The sequence below is a fragment of the Vigna unguiculata genome, chromosome 6 (genome assembly GCF_037176805.1).
Source record: "Vigna unguiculata cultivar grain cowpea cultivar isolate G323 ecotype 2 chromosome 6, ASM3717680v1, whole genome shotgun sequence".
Taxonomy (NCBI): domain Eukaryota; kingdom Viridiplantae; phylum Streptophyta; class Magnoliopsida; order Fabales; family Fabaceae; genus Vigna; species Vigna unguiculata.
Window position 1 is genome coordinate 15071598 of NC_140797.1, and position 13978 is coordinate 15085575.

Here is a 13978-nt window from a genome sequence, read left to right on the forward strand (position 1 = left end):
TGGGTGCGACTGTTCAACTTTTTGACCTAATTTATGGACCCCATATTTAAGGAACCTCATAGTTACTTCTTAATTACCTTTTTGAGAAACTAGAGTGCTAGTGCTGTGACTGCAAGAGAGTTTTCTGAGTGTTCTCAATAGAAGCTTTGAAAAACCTAGTGTGGGTAGAGCGATAACTTTTCCTGAGAGGTGTTCTAGGAGATCGAGTGTTGCTGCTGTTGCTAGGAAAGCTAAGGTCAAGGTTCTCTGTGTGATTCAGAGAAAGGTGTTCATCTCTTGTGTGATTCAAGAGAGGTGTTTTCTTTCCTTACACTCTTAATATTTGATTGTAAATCTGTTACTTGTTAGTGATTTAGTTAATCTCATTTTTGAGAGATTAACAACTGGACGTAGGGTCTTTTGATCCAAACCAGTATAAATACTTGTGTTCAATCTTCTTCTCTATCTCTTTATTTCATCTATTATTGTGTTTAAAGAAATTACACTGATTTAATTGATAAATTGTGGAAAAAATTTCAAGTATTAATTTTATTACTTAAAACCAATTCACCCCCTCTTGGTTTTTGTCCACACGCTTAAACATTCCGCTGCGCGATACCGACACGCAATTTATGTTTCAGGTTAATTATGAAAATGATGTAAAAATATGGCCTTTGAAATTATTTTTACAAAAATAATTAATAACAAAAAATTTGAAAATTATTATGAAATAAGGTTTAAAAAGTAATTATTAATTATAAATTTTTTTTATTAAATTTTTTTATAAATATTTTTTTTAATAAAATATGTTATTTTCATTTATACATATTAATATTTTTTCTACAACAAATCAAACTTATATAATGATAATTTTTAATCATATTTAAAATAAAGGACAATTTGGTAATCTTATTTTTGCTTGATTTAAATATAATTTTTAATCTATCACATCCATCAAATCACTCACAAACTTCACCAAGACAAGCTTCACACTCTAATCCACTTGAATTGATTCTCTCCCTCTCCCTCCAATCAACGTTGAGGGAGAGAGGGGAAGGAAGAGGGAAATTCCTCTATTTTTCAATCATCTTATGTTATCCAATGGTTTGAGGGTGATATCAAGATTTCAATTATGTCTGCAATTTATTTTTCAACTTAATTATGAAAGAGATGTAAAAATATGGCTTTTGAACTAATTTTTCAAAAATAATTAATCACGAATTTTTTAAATTGATATAAAATAACGTTTAAAAAGTAATTATTAATTACAAATTTTTTTATTACATTATTTTATAAATATTTTTTTAATAAAATATGTTATTTTCTTTTATACATATTAATATTTTTTTCTACAACAAATCGACCTTATATAATAATAATTTTTAATTATATTTAAAATAAAGGTCAATTTTGTTTTTTCTTGATTTAAATATAATTTTTAATCTATCACATCCATCAAATTACTCACAAACTTCAATAAACATTACTCTAAATTCACTCACTTTCATCATTAATCCCCTTAAAGTGAACAAGACAAGCTTCACACTCTAATCCACTTGAATTCATGTTCTCCCTCTCCTTCCAATGAACGTTGAGGGAGTGATATCATCTTATGTTATTCAATGGTTTGAAGGTGATATCAAGATTACAATTATGTCTGCAATTTATGTTTCAGGTTAATTATGAAAATGATGTAAATATATGGTATTTGAAAATTACTTTTTACAAAAATAATTAGTAACAAAACTTTGAAAATTGTTATAAAATAAGGTTTAAAAAGTAATTATTATTTATAAATTTTTTTATTACATTACTTTATAAATATTTTTTCAATAAAATATGTTATTTTCATTTATACATATTAATCTTTTTTTTTCAACAAATCAAACTTATATAATCATAATTTTTAATCATATTTTAAATAAATGACAATTTTTTTTCTTGATTTAAATATAATTTTTAATCTATCACATCCATCAAATCACTCACAAACTTCAACAAACTTTACTCTAAATCCACTCACTTCCATCTTTAATCACCTTAAAGTGAACAAGACAAGCTTCACACTCTAATCTACTTGAATTCATCCTCTCTCTCTCCCTCCAATCAACGTTGAGCGAGAGAGGGGAAGGAAGATGAAAATTCCTCTATTTTTCAATCAGCTTATGTTATGCAATGGTTTGAGGGTGATATAAAGATTACAATTATGTCCGCAATTTACTTTTCAACTTAATTATGAAAATGATGTAAAAATATGGCTTTTGAAATTATTTTTACAAAAATAATGTATAACGAAAATTTGAAAATTGTTAAAAAATAAGATTTAAAAAGTAATTATTAATTAATTTTTTTTTATTATGCTATTTTATAAATATTTTTTTTATTATGCTATTTTATTACTTTCATTTATACATATTAATATTTTTTCTACAACAAATCAAACTTATATAATGATAAATTTTAATCATCTTTCAAATAAAGGACAATTTAGTAATCTTGATTTTAATATAATTTTTATTCTATCACATCCATCAAATCACTCACAAACTTCAACAAAATTTACTCTAAATTCACTCACTTTCATCTTTAATCCCCTTAAAGTGAACAAGACAAGATTCACACTCTACTCCACTTGAATTGATTCTCTCCCTCTCCCTCCAATCAACGTTGAGGGAGAGAGGGGAAGGAAGAGGGAAATTCCTTTATTTTTCAATCATTTTATTTTATGCAATGGTTTGAGGGTGGTATCAAGATTAGAATTAAGTCCGCAATTTTTTTTTCCGGCTTAATTATGAAAATGATGTAAAAATATGGCTTTGGAAATTATTTTTACAAAAATAATTAGTAACAAAAGTTTGAAAGATGTTATAAAATAGGGTTTAAAAAGTAATTATTATTTATAAAAATTTTTATTACATTATTTTATAAATATTTTTTCAATAAAATATGTTATTTTCATTTATACATATTAATATTTTTTCTACAACAAATCAAACTTATATAATCATAATTTTTAATCATATTTAAAATAAAGGACAATCTTGTTTTTTCTTAATTTAAATATAATTTTTAATCTATGACATCCATCAAATCACTCACAAACTTCATCAAACTTTACTCTAAATCCACTCACTTTCACCTTTAATCCCTTTAAAGTGAACAAGACAAGCTTCACACTCTAATCCGCTTGATTTTATCCTTTCCCTCATCCTGCAATCAATGTTGTGGGAGAAAGGGGAAGGAAGAGGGAAATTTCTCTATTTTTCAATCATTTATGTTATGCAATGGTTTGAGGGTAACATCAAAATTACAATTATGTCCGCAATTTATTTTTCAGCTTAATTATGAAAATGATGTAAAAATATGGTTTTGAAATTATTTTTACAAAAATAATTTATAACGAAAATTTGAAAATTGTTAAAAAATAAGATTTAAAAATTAATTATTAATTATAAATTTTTTTATTACGTTATTTTATAAATATTTTTTATTAAAATACATACTTTCGTTTATACATACTAATATTTTTACTACAATAAATAAAACTTATATAGTGATAATTTTTAATCATATTTAAAATAAAGGATAGTTTGGTACTCTTGTTTTCTCTTGATTTAAAAATAATTTTTAATCTATCGCATCCATCAAATCAAGGGCGGAACTAGGTAATGACAAGGGGGAGCAATGGCTCCCCCATTTTTTATTTTGAATTTTTTTATATATTTATATATTTTTTAAAGTTATATTATATATTATTTTTATTAAGTTTATATTATGGAAAATTATAATAAAAGATAAAATAAAAAATTTTAATGGAGACATTAATTTATAAATGAGATTAGGGTTTTTTTTTTCTGACTATAAGATCTTTCCAGGTAAATTATCATGAAAGTGTGTGAAGAGAGATAAATACAAAGAGATAGATTGGGAAATAGAGGTTGGAAACACATAGATTGAGATTGATGTATACATTCTTGCATGATTTCTCACAAATGAAGGTTAGTATCATATTATGATTTATGTATGTTATTTTATAATTCTTTTTAGGATGTTTCTTCCAAATTAAGTTTATCCCAAATTAATATAAACCCTAATTATGATTTTAGGGATTCTTTTATGAAATTGGTATTGATGAAGGATTATCTTGTTCCTTTTTAAGATTATTGAATATGGTGTGAGTTGATTAAGAAAGCTAAGTGAAATCCCCACTAGACATTAAGATAGCAAGTTATCTAGATGTGAAGGTTCCTTTCACAAAGCTCAAGAGAAGAAGATGATGGATTGATTCAAAACAAAAAGGAAATCGAAGGCACATAAACCATAGAAAACCAAGAACAATTAAAGGAAGAAGAAAACATAAAATGGAAAGGAAAGAAATGGTAAAAATGTGAGAAGCACGCCACTACAAGATTAGGCTAGAAGCCATGATAACCTTGAAGATTAGTGGATGTGTGCCGCCACTTGCTATGCAAGATAAGGCTTAAAAGTATTCACTCCCTAGGGAGGAAACTCTCACAAATGGTTGAGACACAAGAGTGTTTTTACTTTAAAATCTTCAACCCTTTTACATGTCTACGAGCACCCCTTATATAGAAGAGTTTAGGGGCCTCTAAGCAAATAAAAGATACCTAAGGATGTCTCTACAAAAACCTAACCCTAGCTTCTAGAAACTAGGTCAAATAAGGTTACAAAATTGAGAGACAAAAGAGCTAACTATGGTGTGTGCAAGGCTAATTTCGTTCTAGCACAAAAAGAGACAAAGAATGTGTCTCATATGTCTCCAAAAAGTGGCCAAAGTGTGCTAAAAACAAAGGAGACCAAAGGTACATAGGTACACTTGCTTCATGCCTTTTACTTTATGCTTTATGCCTTTTCTTTACTCTCTCCTCCACATCATTTATGCTCCCCAATCACCATGCGCCACCTAGCATTACTTTCTTACTCCTAATTAACCTACAAAGCAAATAAACATAGATTAGCATGTTGGCTTAAGTCAAGTCAACTATAGTCAACAAGTCAAACCTAGTCAAAGGTCAACAAGTCAACTAAAGTTGATTCAACTAAGTCAACTTAGGGAATCAAAAATAACAAACACAAATGAAAGGGATGAAGGATTAATGAACTTCCTTTCTAAACATGCTTAGTCTTCTTAAGCATGTGCTTTCATCCTTGGTTGGGATCAATCCTTCATCATCCTCCCCTTCTTGGAGAGAATTTGACCACAAATTCTTTAAGCCTTTGTAGATGGAGCTTGACTTGATTTGGGGGAGGTTTTGCGCCTCCCTTTTATGAGCTGTTGTTCCATCTTTTCTAAGGGTACTACCCCTAGCTTTGGTTAGGTCATCCCTCTTTTCTAAACCACTCTTCTTCTCATGCTTGCGCATTGGGTCTTCCTTTTGAGACTTGCAAGAGAAGAAAGAATGGTGATGTCCATCTTGCTTTGAAAATCTTTTTTTAGAGGCAAGTAACACTTTGGAGGTAACTTGCTTTTTTTCTTTTTCATCTTTTCTCTTATCTTTCACTTTATTTTGGTCCTCATTTGCTTGATTGGGTGAGAGAGGTAGGAGTGTGAACTTCTTGCCTTGGAAGGAGAAAGCATAGGTGTTAGCATGACCATCATAAAAGACTTTTCTATCAAATTGCCATGGCCTACCTAAAAAATATGAGTTTCTTCCATAGGCACAACATCACATAACACCTCATCTTTAAAATTTCCAATTGAAAAGTTAATGAGGACTTGTTGAGTTACTTTAATGTCTTCTTTCTTAAGCCATGATAGCTTGTAGGGCTTGGCATGAGGGATAGTTTTCAAGCCAAGCTTGTCCACAAGCCTTGTGCTAACCACATTTACACAACTTCCATTATCTATGAGGAGGGGACATAATTTTTCTTTGATATGACACCTTGAATGAAAAAGGTTTTGTCTTTGAGAAGGGTCAAGTTCCTTGGAAACTTGTCTTAGTTGGTGCCTTATCATTAACAATCCACCTTCAAGGGGTTTAATCCTTTCACTTGAAGAAGAAGTGTGGGAAGAAGTACTTTTGGGGGAAGGGGGAGAAGAATGTTCACTCTCTACTTCTTTTTTAAGGTTTAAGGCCATGGTTCTTTTGGTGGGACAATTTGAAGCTATGTGCCCATATCCCAAACACTTAAAACATTTTATAGAACTTGGCCTTGTACCTTGAGAAGAATTAGGAGTTTCATTAGAAGGCCTAGACGAATTAGTCCTAGGAGGTGGGTCTTTGGAACTCTTGAGTGGTGATTTATCATGTTTTCTTTCTTTATCTTTCCAAGTACTAGAATAGTAGTCATTGTATGAACCACTCCTCTTGGCCTCTTTTTTCTTTTGCAATTAGTTTCAACTTTGATGGCCAAATGTAAACCTTTGTCAAGAGAGGAGTACTCATATAACTCTACTAAATCTTGTATGTCCCTCCTTAACCCACTCACAAATCTAGCTACCTTTTCCTCTTCACTTTCAAATTGGAGTCCTACTTTTAGAAGCATGGACTCCATTAACTTGTAATATTCATCCACACACATGGACCCTTGTTGAAGCCTTTGGAGCTTCAAAAGAGTCTCCCTCCTATAGTAGGAAGGAACAAATCTAGCGTGCATCAAATTTTTAAGGTCCCTCCAAGAAGTCGCAAGTGACTCTTGGTTAATATTGTCCATACATAATTGATGCCACAGAGTCATGGCATAATCCTCAAACTCTAAGACTACCAAATCTACTTGCTTTTGATGACTAACTACATGAATGGTAAAAATTTGGTCCACTCTTTGTTCCCACTCAATGTAGATGTTTGGGTCATTTTCTCCTTTGAACTTAGGAATCTTTGGAGTTTGCTTCTCTTGTGATGGTTTGCGCCTAGAATGCCCTCTTTTCCTAGCCTCTCTTTCTTGCTCCTTAGCTTCAAGCCTTTGAATGTGCTCTTGGATTCTTAGGTCACTTTGCTCCTTGTCCTTTCTCAATTGTTCAAAGGCCTCCTTCCTAGACAACTCCAAATCCCGAAGCAATCTCATCAAGGTATTGTTTTTGTTTGGTGTAGGTGCATTTGATGAACTTGCCATGATTCCTACAACAAAAACACTCAAATCCGAGACAAAATAAATGGATTAGGGGTTAGACAACATGAAAATCGAAATCCAACCCAAAATGCAACCCAAGTGTTTAGGTCACACTCCCAAAGTAACAAGGCAAGGCTAGCACTCAAAATCCACTAAAGGAGTGAAGCAAACACTTTTAAAAACTTGTTCAAAACCTTTCAAATGCAAGACAAGTGATTCGGCCACAACATCCCAAGAGTTTCAAGAAAAGAAAACTACTATGACACAACAAAGAACACCTAGTGACAAGCAAGAAAAGCACAAAACAAGAAAGTTTAACTTCTAAGGAAATTTTGTTTTAAAGACAAAACTTGAACAAGACTAAAGCAATGAAAAACACTTTTAAAGACTCTATGGAAAGCATTTGAACAAGCCAAGATTATACCTCAAATTATGCATACACCAAGAAATATCATAATCAAGTTAAAGCATGGAACTAATTTGCCAATATCACCCAAAATCCAAGTATAAAATTTGGTAGCATAACACCTAGTAAAAATGGCCAAATGGATTCACCAAGCAACACATTAGCTCTCGGCCAAACTGTTTTTGGTCATGAAAATAATTTTTCTTTTCAAAACTAGGTACTTAAGATGATGAGAAGGATATTTTAGGGTGTCTTGAACACACTACAACAAATTTCCAGATTTGCGAGGGAACAATCCCTAGCTAATCCCTCACTGATCCCTCGCAAAACGATTTAGCGAAGGATTAGCGAGGAAACAGCGAGGACACTAAACCTTAGCTAAATTATAGGTAGCTAATTAGCGAGGGAACTACTCCCTAGCTAATCCCTGGCTAATCCTTAACTAATCCCTAGCAAACAGTTTGTAGCAAATCCCTAGCTAATCCCTAGCAAACTATTTGTAGCAAATCCCTAACTAATCCCTAGCAAAATGTTTGTAGCAAATCTCTAGCTAATCCCTAGCAAACTATTTGTAGCAAATCTCTAGCTAATCTCTAGCCAAACGGTTGTAGCAAATCCCTCACTAATCCCTAGCAAAATGTTTGTAGCAAATCACTAGCCAATCCTTAGCAAACTAATTGTAGCAAATCCCTAACTAATCCCTAGCAAAATGTTTGTAGCAAATCTCTAGCCAATCCCTAGCAAATTAATTGTAGCAAATCTTTAGTTAATCCTTAGCAAATTATTTGTAGCAAATCCCTAACTAATCCCTAGCAAAGTGGTTGTAGCAAATCCCTCGCTAATCCCTAGTAAAATGATCGTAGCAAATTTCTAGCTAATCCCTAACAAAGTGGTTGTAACAAATCTTTGGTTCATCCCTAGCAAGTGACTGTAGCTAAAAAATTCTTTTAAACTTGTTTATGCGAATTTGTGAAGGCTTAATCCTTCCAAAGAACTATTTAGTCAAATTAACAACTTAACTTAATCTCCACCTTAATACCTATTTATGCATTTATATTCTAACCATAATATATTTACCGTATGCATTAATCTATTTCTCTTCTCTATCAAAATATATGTACGCTCAATAAAGCCAAAGTTGGGGATGTCGATGGTTTTGTGCAAAATGGTGATTGAGTAATAGGAAGAAATATAAGAAATGATGACGTTATAAGTACACTTATATTAAATAAACAGTTGTAAACAACTCACACTGAGTACTGAATTATGATTCCATGAAGAAGGAATAATTAACTTTTGTTGCCAGTTTTCATTATAAATACATTATACTAATATTAATATGAAATAACTAATATTTATCACTTGTGCTTCGGTAATGATGAACTGAAAAAAATGAAGAGTCTTCAACCCATGCATTCCACAAATTTTGTCGAAGAAAAATTCCTGCACAAACAAAATTCAGATTGCATATATACAAATTAAAAACAAGCATATGAAGAATCACATTCAAATTAGTGTATTTTTTTCTTTTTTCCCAACCTGTTTTTTGGCTATTGACCGGAGCCTCTTTGGTGTTACTGCGATTCCACCACAGTTAACAATCGTATGAGCTGAGGTCAAGTATTTGGCGTATGTTAACAATAGGAAGGAGGTGGATGTGACATACTGCATGTTGCTATCACTCATCTTGAAAAGAAGACCACCTAGTATAACAAGAAGGTAACCATTACAATTTGGACCACAGAGACATGTTTCCACTAGGAGCGAGTAAAAATGAACTTCACCTGGGGTATACTGGGTGGAAGAGAAAGAGGTCCCAAGAATTAGGTAACAAACGAAATTGTCTGCATGGCCCTTGTAGTCATGGAGGGATTATACCCTTTGAACCAAGAATTCCTAAAACCAGGAAAACAAAAACTCTAAATTAGAAAACATTATGTTTCTAGTTTTGTTTGCAGTTCAGTGAAGGATAGAAACCTTGGAAAGAAGTATTCTTGCTCCAACATGCTTGTTATCCCACCCAAAGGTGTTGTCAAACTCTGCATCTCCAAGGATCTGGCCATTAACTTTAATGTAGTTTAGGTACATTGGAAACAAACTTTCATCAATCCAAGAGATTATTTCACGGACAGGTGACTTCCCTTTAACCATGCTGTTGAGCTTTCCAAACAGTGCATGCTCAATGCTTTCCTTACCATCTTCTGAACCAAAACTAAAATTTGGCCCGCTTTTTGGAGGAAGCAATTCTTCCAAACAAGGTGCATTTTCAATACTCTACAAAATATCATGAAAATATACATACCATAAAAACATCAATATGCCAACTATATAAAAAAACACCTTTCAATTAATTCTGCTGCTAATAGAAAAGCATCCAATGTAGTCAATATCAAAACTTTAGACATGATTAGTAGGATGGGAATAAAGTATCACAAACCATAGTTTCATAACATGAACCATAATATCCTACAAAAAATGCAAAATCATACTTACATACTCATGCGTAGAAATAACAGATAATGAAAATAACCTCTAAATCACATAATAAATTAAGTTACAACTGAATTCTTAAGCATGACATTCAATAAAATGCAGGAGTAATAAATAGCCACATGACAACTTTTTCACCAAAAAGACGTTGATAAAAAAAATTAATGTGTTTTAGTCAATTAAAGTTATTTGTTTCTTTCAGATAAAATATAAATACAAAGCCAAAAATAGAGATCAGACATTAGGGTAGGGAAACTTGCTGTGAGAGAAGAGAAGTTGCTCTCCTCTGCTGCAAGCTCTTTAACCTATCTACTTCCCCTCAGTTGTAAGCTCCACTGCCCTAGCAGACCAAAGCTATGTACACTCTCGAAGTCTGTTCTTTCTCATGTGCTTCGTGCCAGTCATTTCTATGAAGTTTGGGACAAAATTCATGAGTACTTCGTACTTCGAACCAACCAAGTCTCAAGCAAGGCAATTGTGCATTGCAACGTGTTGTTAGACTGGAATCTAAATCTATGGAAGAGTATCTTCTTAAAATTAAAAGCTATGTTTCTTTCATTGTATATTTTTTCTCTGTACAACTGTCAGTTTATAACAGCTTCTTAGACATATATGTCTATAAATGACTCTTGTACATAACATTCAATGTGTGAAAACAGTAAATAAAAATATTCTCTTATTCAATTTTCACTATGTTTTATCTGTTCAAATTCTCTAAGAAGATTTCGCAACAATTCCCCTGACATATGATCCTGGAGTGAGTTACCTCACAAGGAAACTGGAAAATAAAAAATTATTCTATTTAACAAAGCATCCATTCCTCTACATAACAAAAACAGATAAACAAAAATATCTAATCCATTTATGATTTCCCTATATATCCATAACCATGAAAAGATCATGAGTGGAAATGCAGTCTAATTGTCTCATCACAGGGCAATTTGCAACAAAAGTAAAATTTATTGTGGTTCTAGCTTTGATAAACTACCTGCTTAACTTTGTCCCAGTATGACAAGCGAACTTCCCTCTCCAAAACTTCTTGGACAAAGACACGTTGTGGAGACCACTTTGGGAGGTCTAGGACATAAGCCCACTCTTCCCATGGCCAGATGAACTAGAAGTTTGATCTGCATAATATAGACCATCAACCAAATTGAATATGAAAATACTTGCTACACAACTTAGGCCAAAAATGTAAATTCCGCATGTAAAAGAACATGTAAAATATTCCATTTTATTCTTATTCAGTAAAATAGGAGTTGTCCTATATAAATTAATAACTTAAAAAGCGTAGAATAATACATCCATTTAATCATTTATAAGTTGGGAAATATAAAGTTTGCTTCAAAGTGTTAAGAAATGTGACCCAAAAACAACAGTTTCACTTCAATGATTTTCTCACCATTGAATATAACCACAACACACAAATGTGTCTTTCCTGTAGCTCCAAATCCTTCACAACCTATACTTTCAATCAAAGTTAAATCATGTTTGAACATGTAGATGGGTGGTATATGACTTTGGAAGGTGGAATTGGTTTTTATTTGTTATACAAACATTACAATGAATTTATTAAGTAGAAAATTATTTAGATAAAATTTAAAAACGTTTGAATTATTATGTAAATTAATTTAAAAGATAATTTATTTATTGTGTGTTCAAACCTCTTGTTCTCCACATTCACTGTAATTATCTGTGCTATTTCAAAAGTCCGTTGCAGGTCAGAAGAATATATAGCAGAGCTTTTCGGTTTGCTGGATAGTTGATTAGCCACCTTCATGATAAAATTTACAAGAATTAATTAGGGTCAAAAACAAAGAAATGAGTTAATGATCAAGTTTTGGTTTTGCATAAAGAAATTAAAGAATCCCATAAGCACAACTTACTGCAACTGCTTGTTTTCTTTCAGATTCATTTCATTTAATTCAATATATACTTGTCCTTGTATATATAATTGACTATTAGTGTGAAAATTGAACATGGTCAAGGAAAGAAAACTCTAAGTAATCCCTAACATAGAAATAAAATTAAGAGTTTAATTGGTATATATTGTTAATAAAAATTTATGATACATTTTAGGAAAACCTCCCTACGGTTGATCAAGACATAATGAACAATTTAGACTCTTATTTGCTTTCAGCAATGTTTCATTTTCTCTAAGTAAGGAAATTTTTCCTGCATTAGCATCCATGCTTGATTCAGCAGAAACAGTGACTTGCAATGAACATTATAGGATTAATTTGGTCAAAATATTTATGTAAATCTTCAAAACAGCAAAAAAAAAAATCAATTCAAAATAAAAAATGCTTCCAAATTATAAATAGAATAAGTTTCACTTACTAAGCAGGAATTCTTAAAATACTCCCTCTGAAAACTTTTGCAATGAACTAAATATTGACAATGAAGGCAAAAAAGCTCTGTACAAAAAAGGAAAAAAAAAAGGGAAAAGGAAGAATTAGGTTCACGAAGAGTTTGAAGTAGAAAGAGTGTGACGATGTTAAAGAACATAATATAGGAAGAAGAAGCACACCGATGCGACGACAAAACCTTTTGCTCTTACACCACCGACGCCTCCGTCATCTATGGTTTCGCCGTCGTCGCTCTCCTGCTTCGCAGCCAGGCCGTTCTAAAAGCCGCCACTCGATGCCTATGCCGCGTCAAAGGGCTTACAAAAGTCTAATCAAAATAATTCAACATACGGATTACATGCGAGATCAGTAAAAGTAAGTACCGAGGAGCCAACACCGGAAAACGAAAACGAAATGAAAACGCATTAATTGAATGAGACGATGATAAACCCTAGGAAAAAAAGGAATAGTGTGGCACGAGAAAAATACGAAAGTTGATAGAGGAGAAAAGAGAACAGTGACTTCAGATTCGTAGAGGTGAATCTGCAGATGAATGACCCTTTTCATATTTAAAATGTTTAAAAAATTAAATAATATAGAACAAATTATACCATAAATATAATAATATATATAATAATATGTAACAATTTAAATTAATTAATATCCCTTTTATTTGAATAAATTAACATATAAAATATAAAAAAGCAGCGTAAAGATAATAAGTAATTATCAAAAATAATAATTAATCATTTGATTTTAAATATAATTAATAAGAATTTTTTAATACCTTTTATAATAATATTTAAACGGAAAGAAATATATTGTATTAGTTAAATTTTAGTTATTATTTTAATATATATATATATATATATATATATATATAATAAATATAATTAACAAGTAAAAGATTAATTTATATAATAATAAAATATATTTTGATAATTTGTTGATAGTTTTTAAAAATTTATTTAATAAATTCATATTTTATAGAATAGTTTGTATATTATTACTTTTAATTACAAATTCAATTTATTAGCTTTGGATTAGCAACAAAATCACTAATCATAATTAATTAGCTATCATATTATATTGTATCTAATCCCTAATTAATTAGCTACAATTTAGCTACAATATTTATGTTGTGTTTAATCCCTAACTAATTAGCTACAACTTAGCTACTATATCATGTTGTGTATAATCCCTAACTAATTAGCTACAATATTTATGTTGTGTTTAATCCCTAACTAATTAGCTACAACTTAGCTACCATATCATGTTGTGTATAATCTCTAACTAATTAGCTACAACTTAGCTACCATATTTGTGTTGTGTTTAATCCCTAACTAATTAGTTACAACTTAGCTACCATATTATGTTGTGTCTAGTCCCTCGCTAATTAGCTACAACTTAACTACCATATTTGTGTTGTGTTTAATCTCTAACTAATTAGCTACAACTTAGCTACCATATTATGTTGTGTCTAGTCCCTCGCTCATTAGCTACAACTTAACTACAATTTTAGTTTGTCGCTAATCCTTCGCTAATTAGCGACAAATTAGCGAGCAAAATTTTCCCTCGCTAATTTCCCTCGCAAATTAGCAAATTTCTTGTAGTGACACTTAGTTCCTTAAAAATTAGGTCAAAATCAATTTCAAGGAGCATGCTACAACAAAAGGCATAGATC

The 13978-nt window shown here is 31.2% G+C and overlaps 1 protein-coding gene across 12 annotated transcripts; it reads right to left on the bottom strand.

Annotated features, from left to right (window-relative positions):
* Positions 1 to 4971: 4971 nt before the first annotated feature.
* LOC146885555 (uncharacterized) lies at positions 4972 to 12842 on the bottom strand. 12 transcript variants are annotated; one of them, XM_085674432.1, is made up of 9 exons: positions 12477 to 12842; positions 12287 to 12363; positions 11611 to 11720; positions 11349 to 11408; positions 10935 to 11073; positions 9434 to 9730; positions 9241 to 9352; positions 8996 to 9159; positions 4972 to 8899 (listed from the first exon to the last, which is right to left on the bottom strand). In XM_085674432.1, exon 9 carries the CDS (start codon positions 7051 to 7053, stop codon positions 6139 to 6141), a length of 915 nt encoding a protein of 304 aa, XP_085530558.1. In that variant the 5' UTR covers positions 7054 to 8899; positions 8996 to 9159; positions 9241 to 9352; positions 9434 to 9730; positions 10935 to 11073; positions 11349 to 11408; positions 11611 to 11720; positions 12287 to 12363; positions 12477 to 12842; the 3' UTR covers positions 4972 to 6138. The 12 variants fall into 12 exon arrangements, with proteins under 12 accessions (XP_085530558.1, XP_085530559.1, XP_085530566.1 ...); XM_085674433.1 differs by lacking the exon at positions 11349 to 11408 and having other exon boundaries at positions 12477 to 12593; positions 12678 to 12840; XM_085674440.1 differs by lacking the exon at positions 12287 to 12363 and having other exon boundaries at positions 12494 to 12842.
* Positions 12843 to 13978: the final 1136 nt, after the last annotated feature.

What these genes read in the sequence shown, in the direction of transcription:
- LOC146885555 (XM_085674436.1), bottom strand. Translation starts at nt 7,053, where the DNA reads ATGGCAAGTTCATCAAATGCACCTACACCAAACAAAAACAATACCTTG.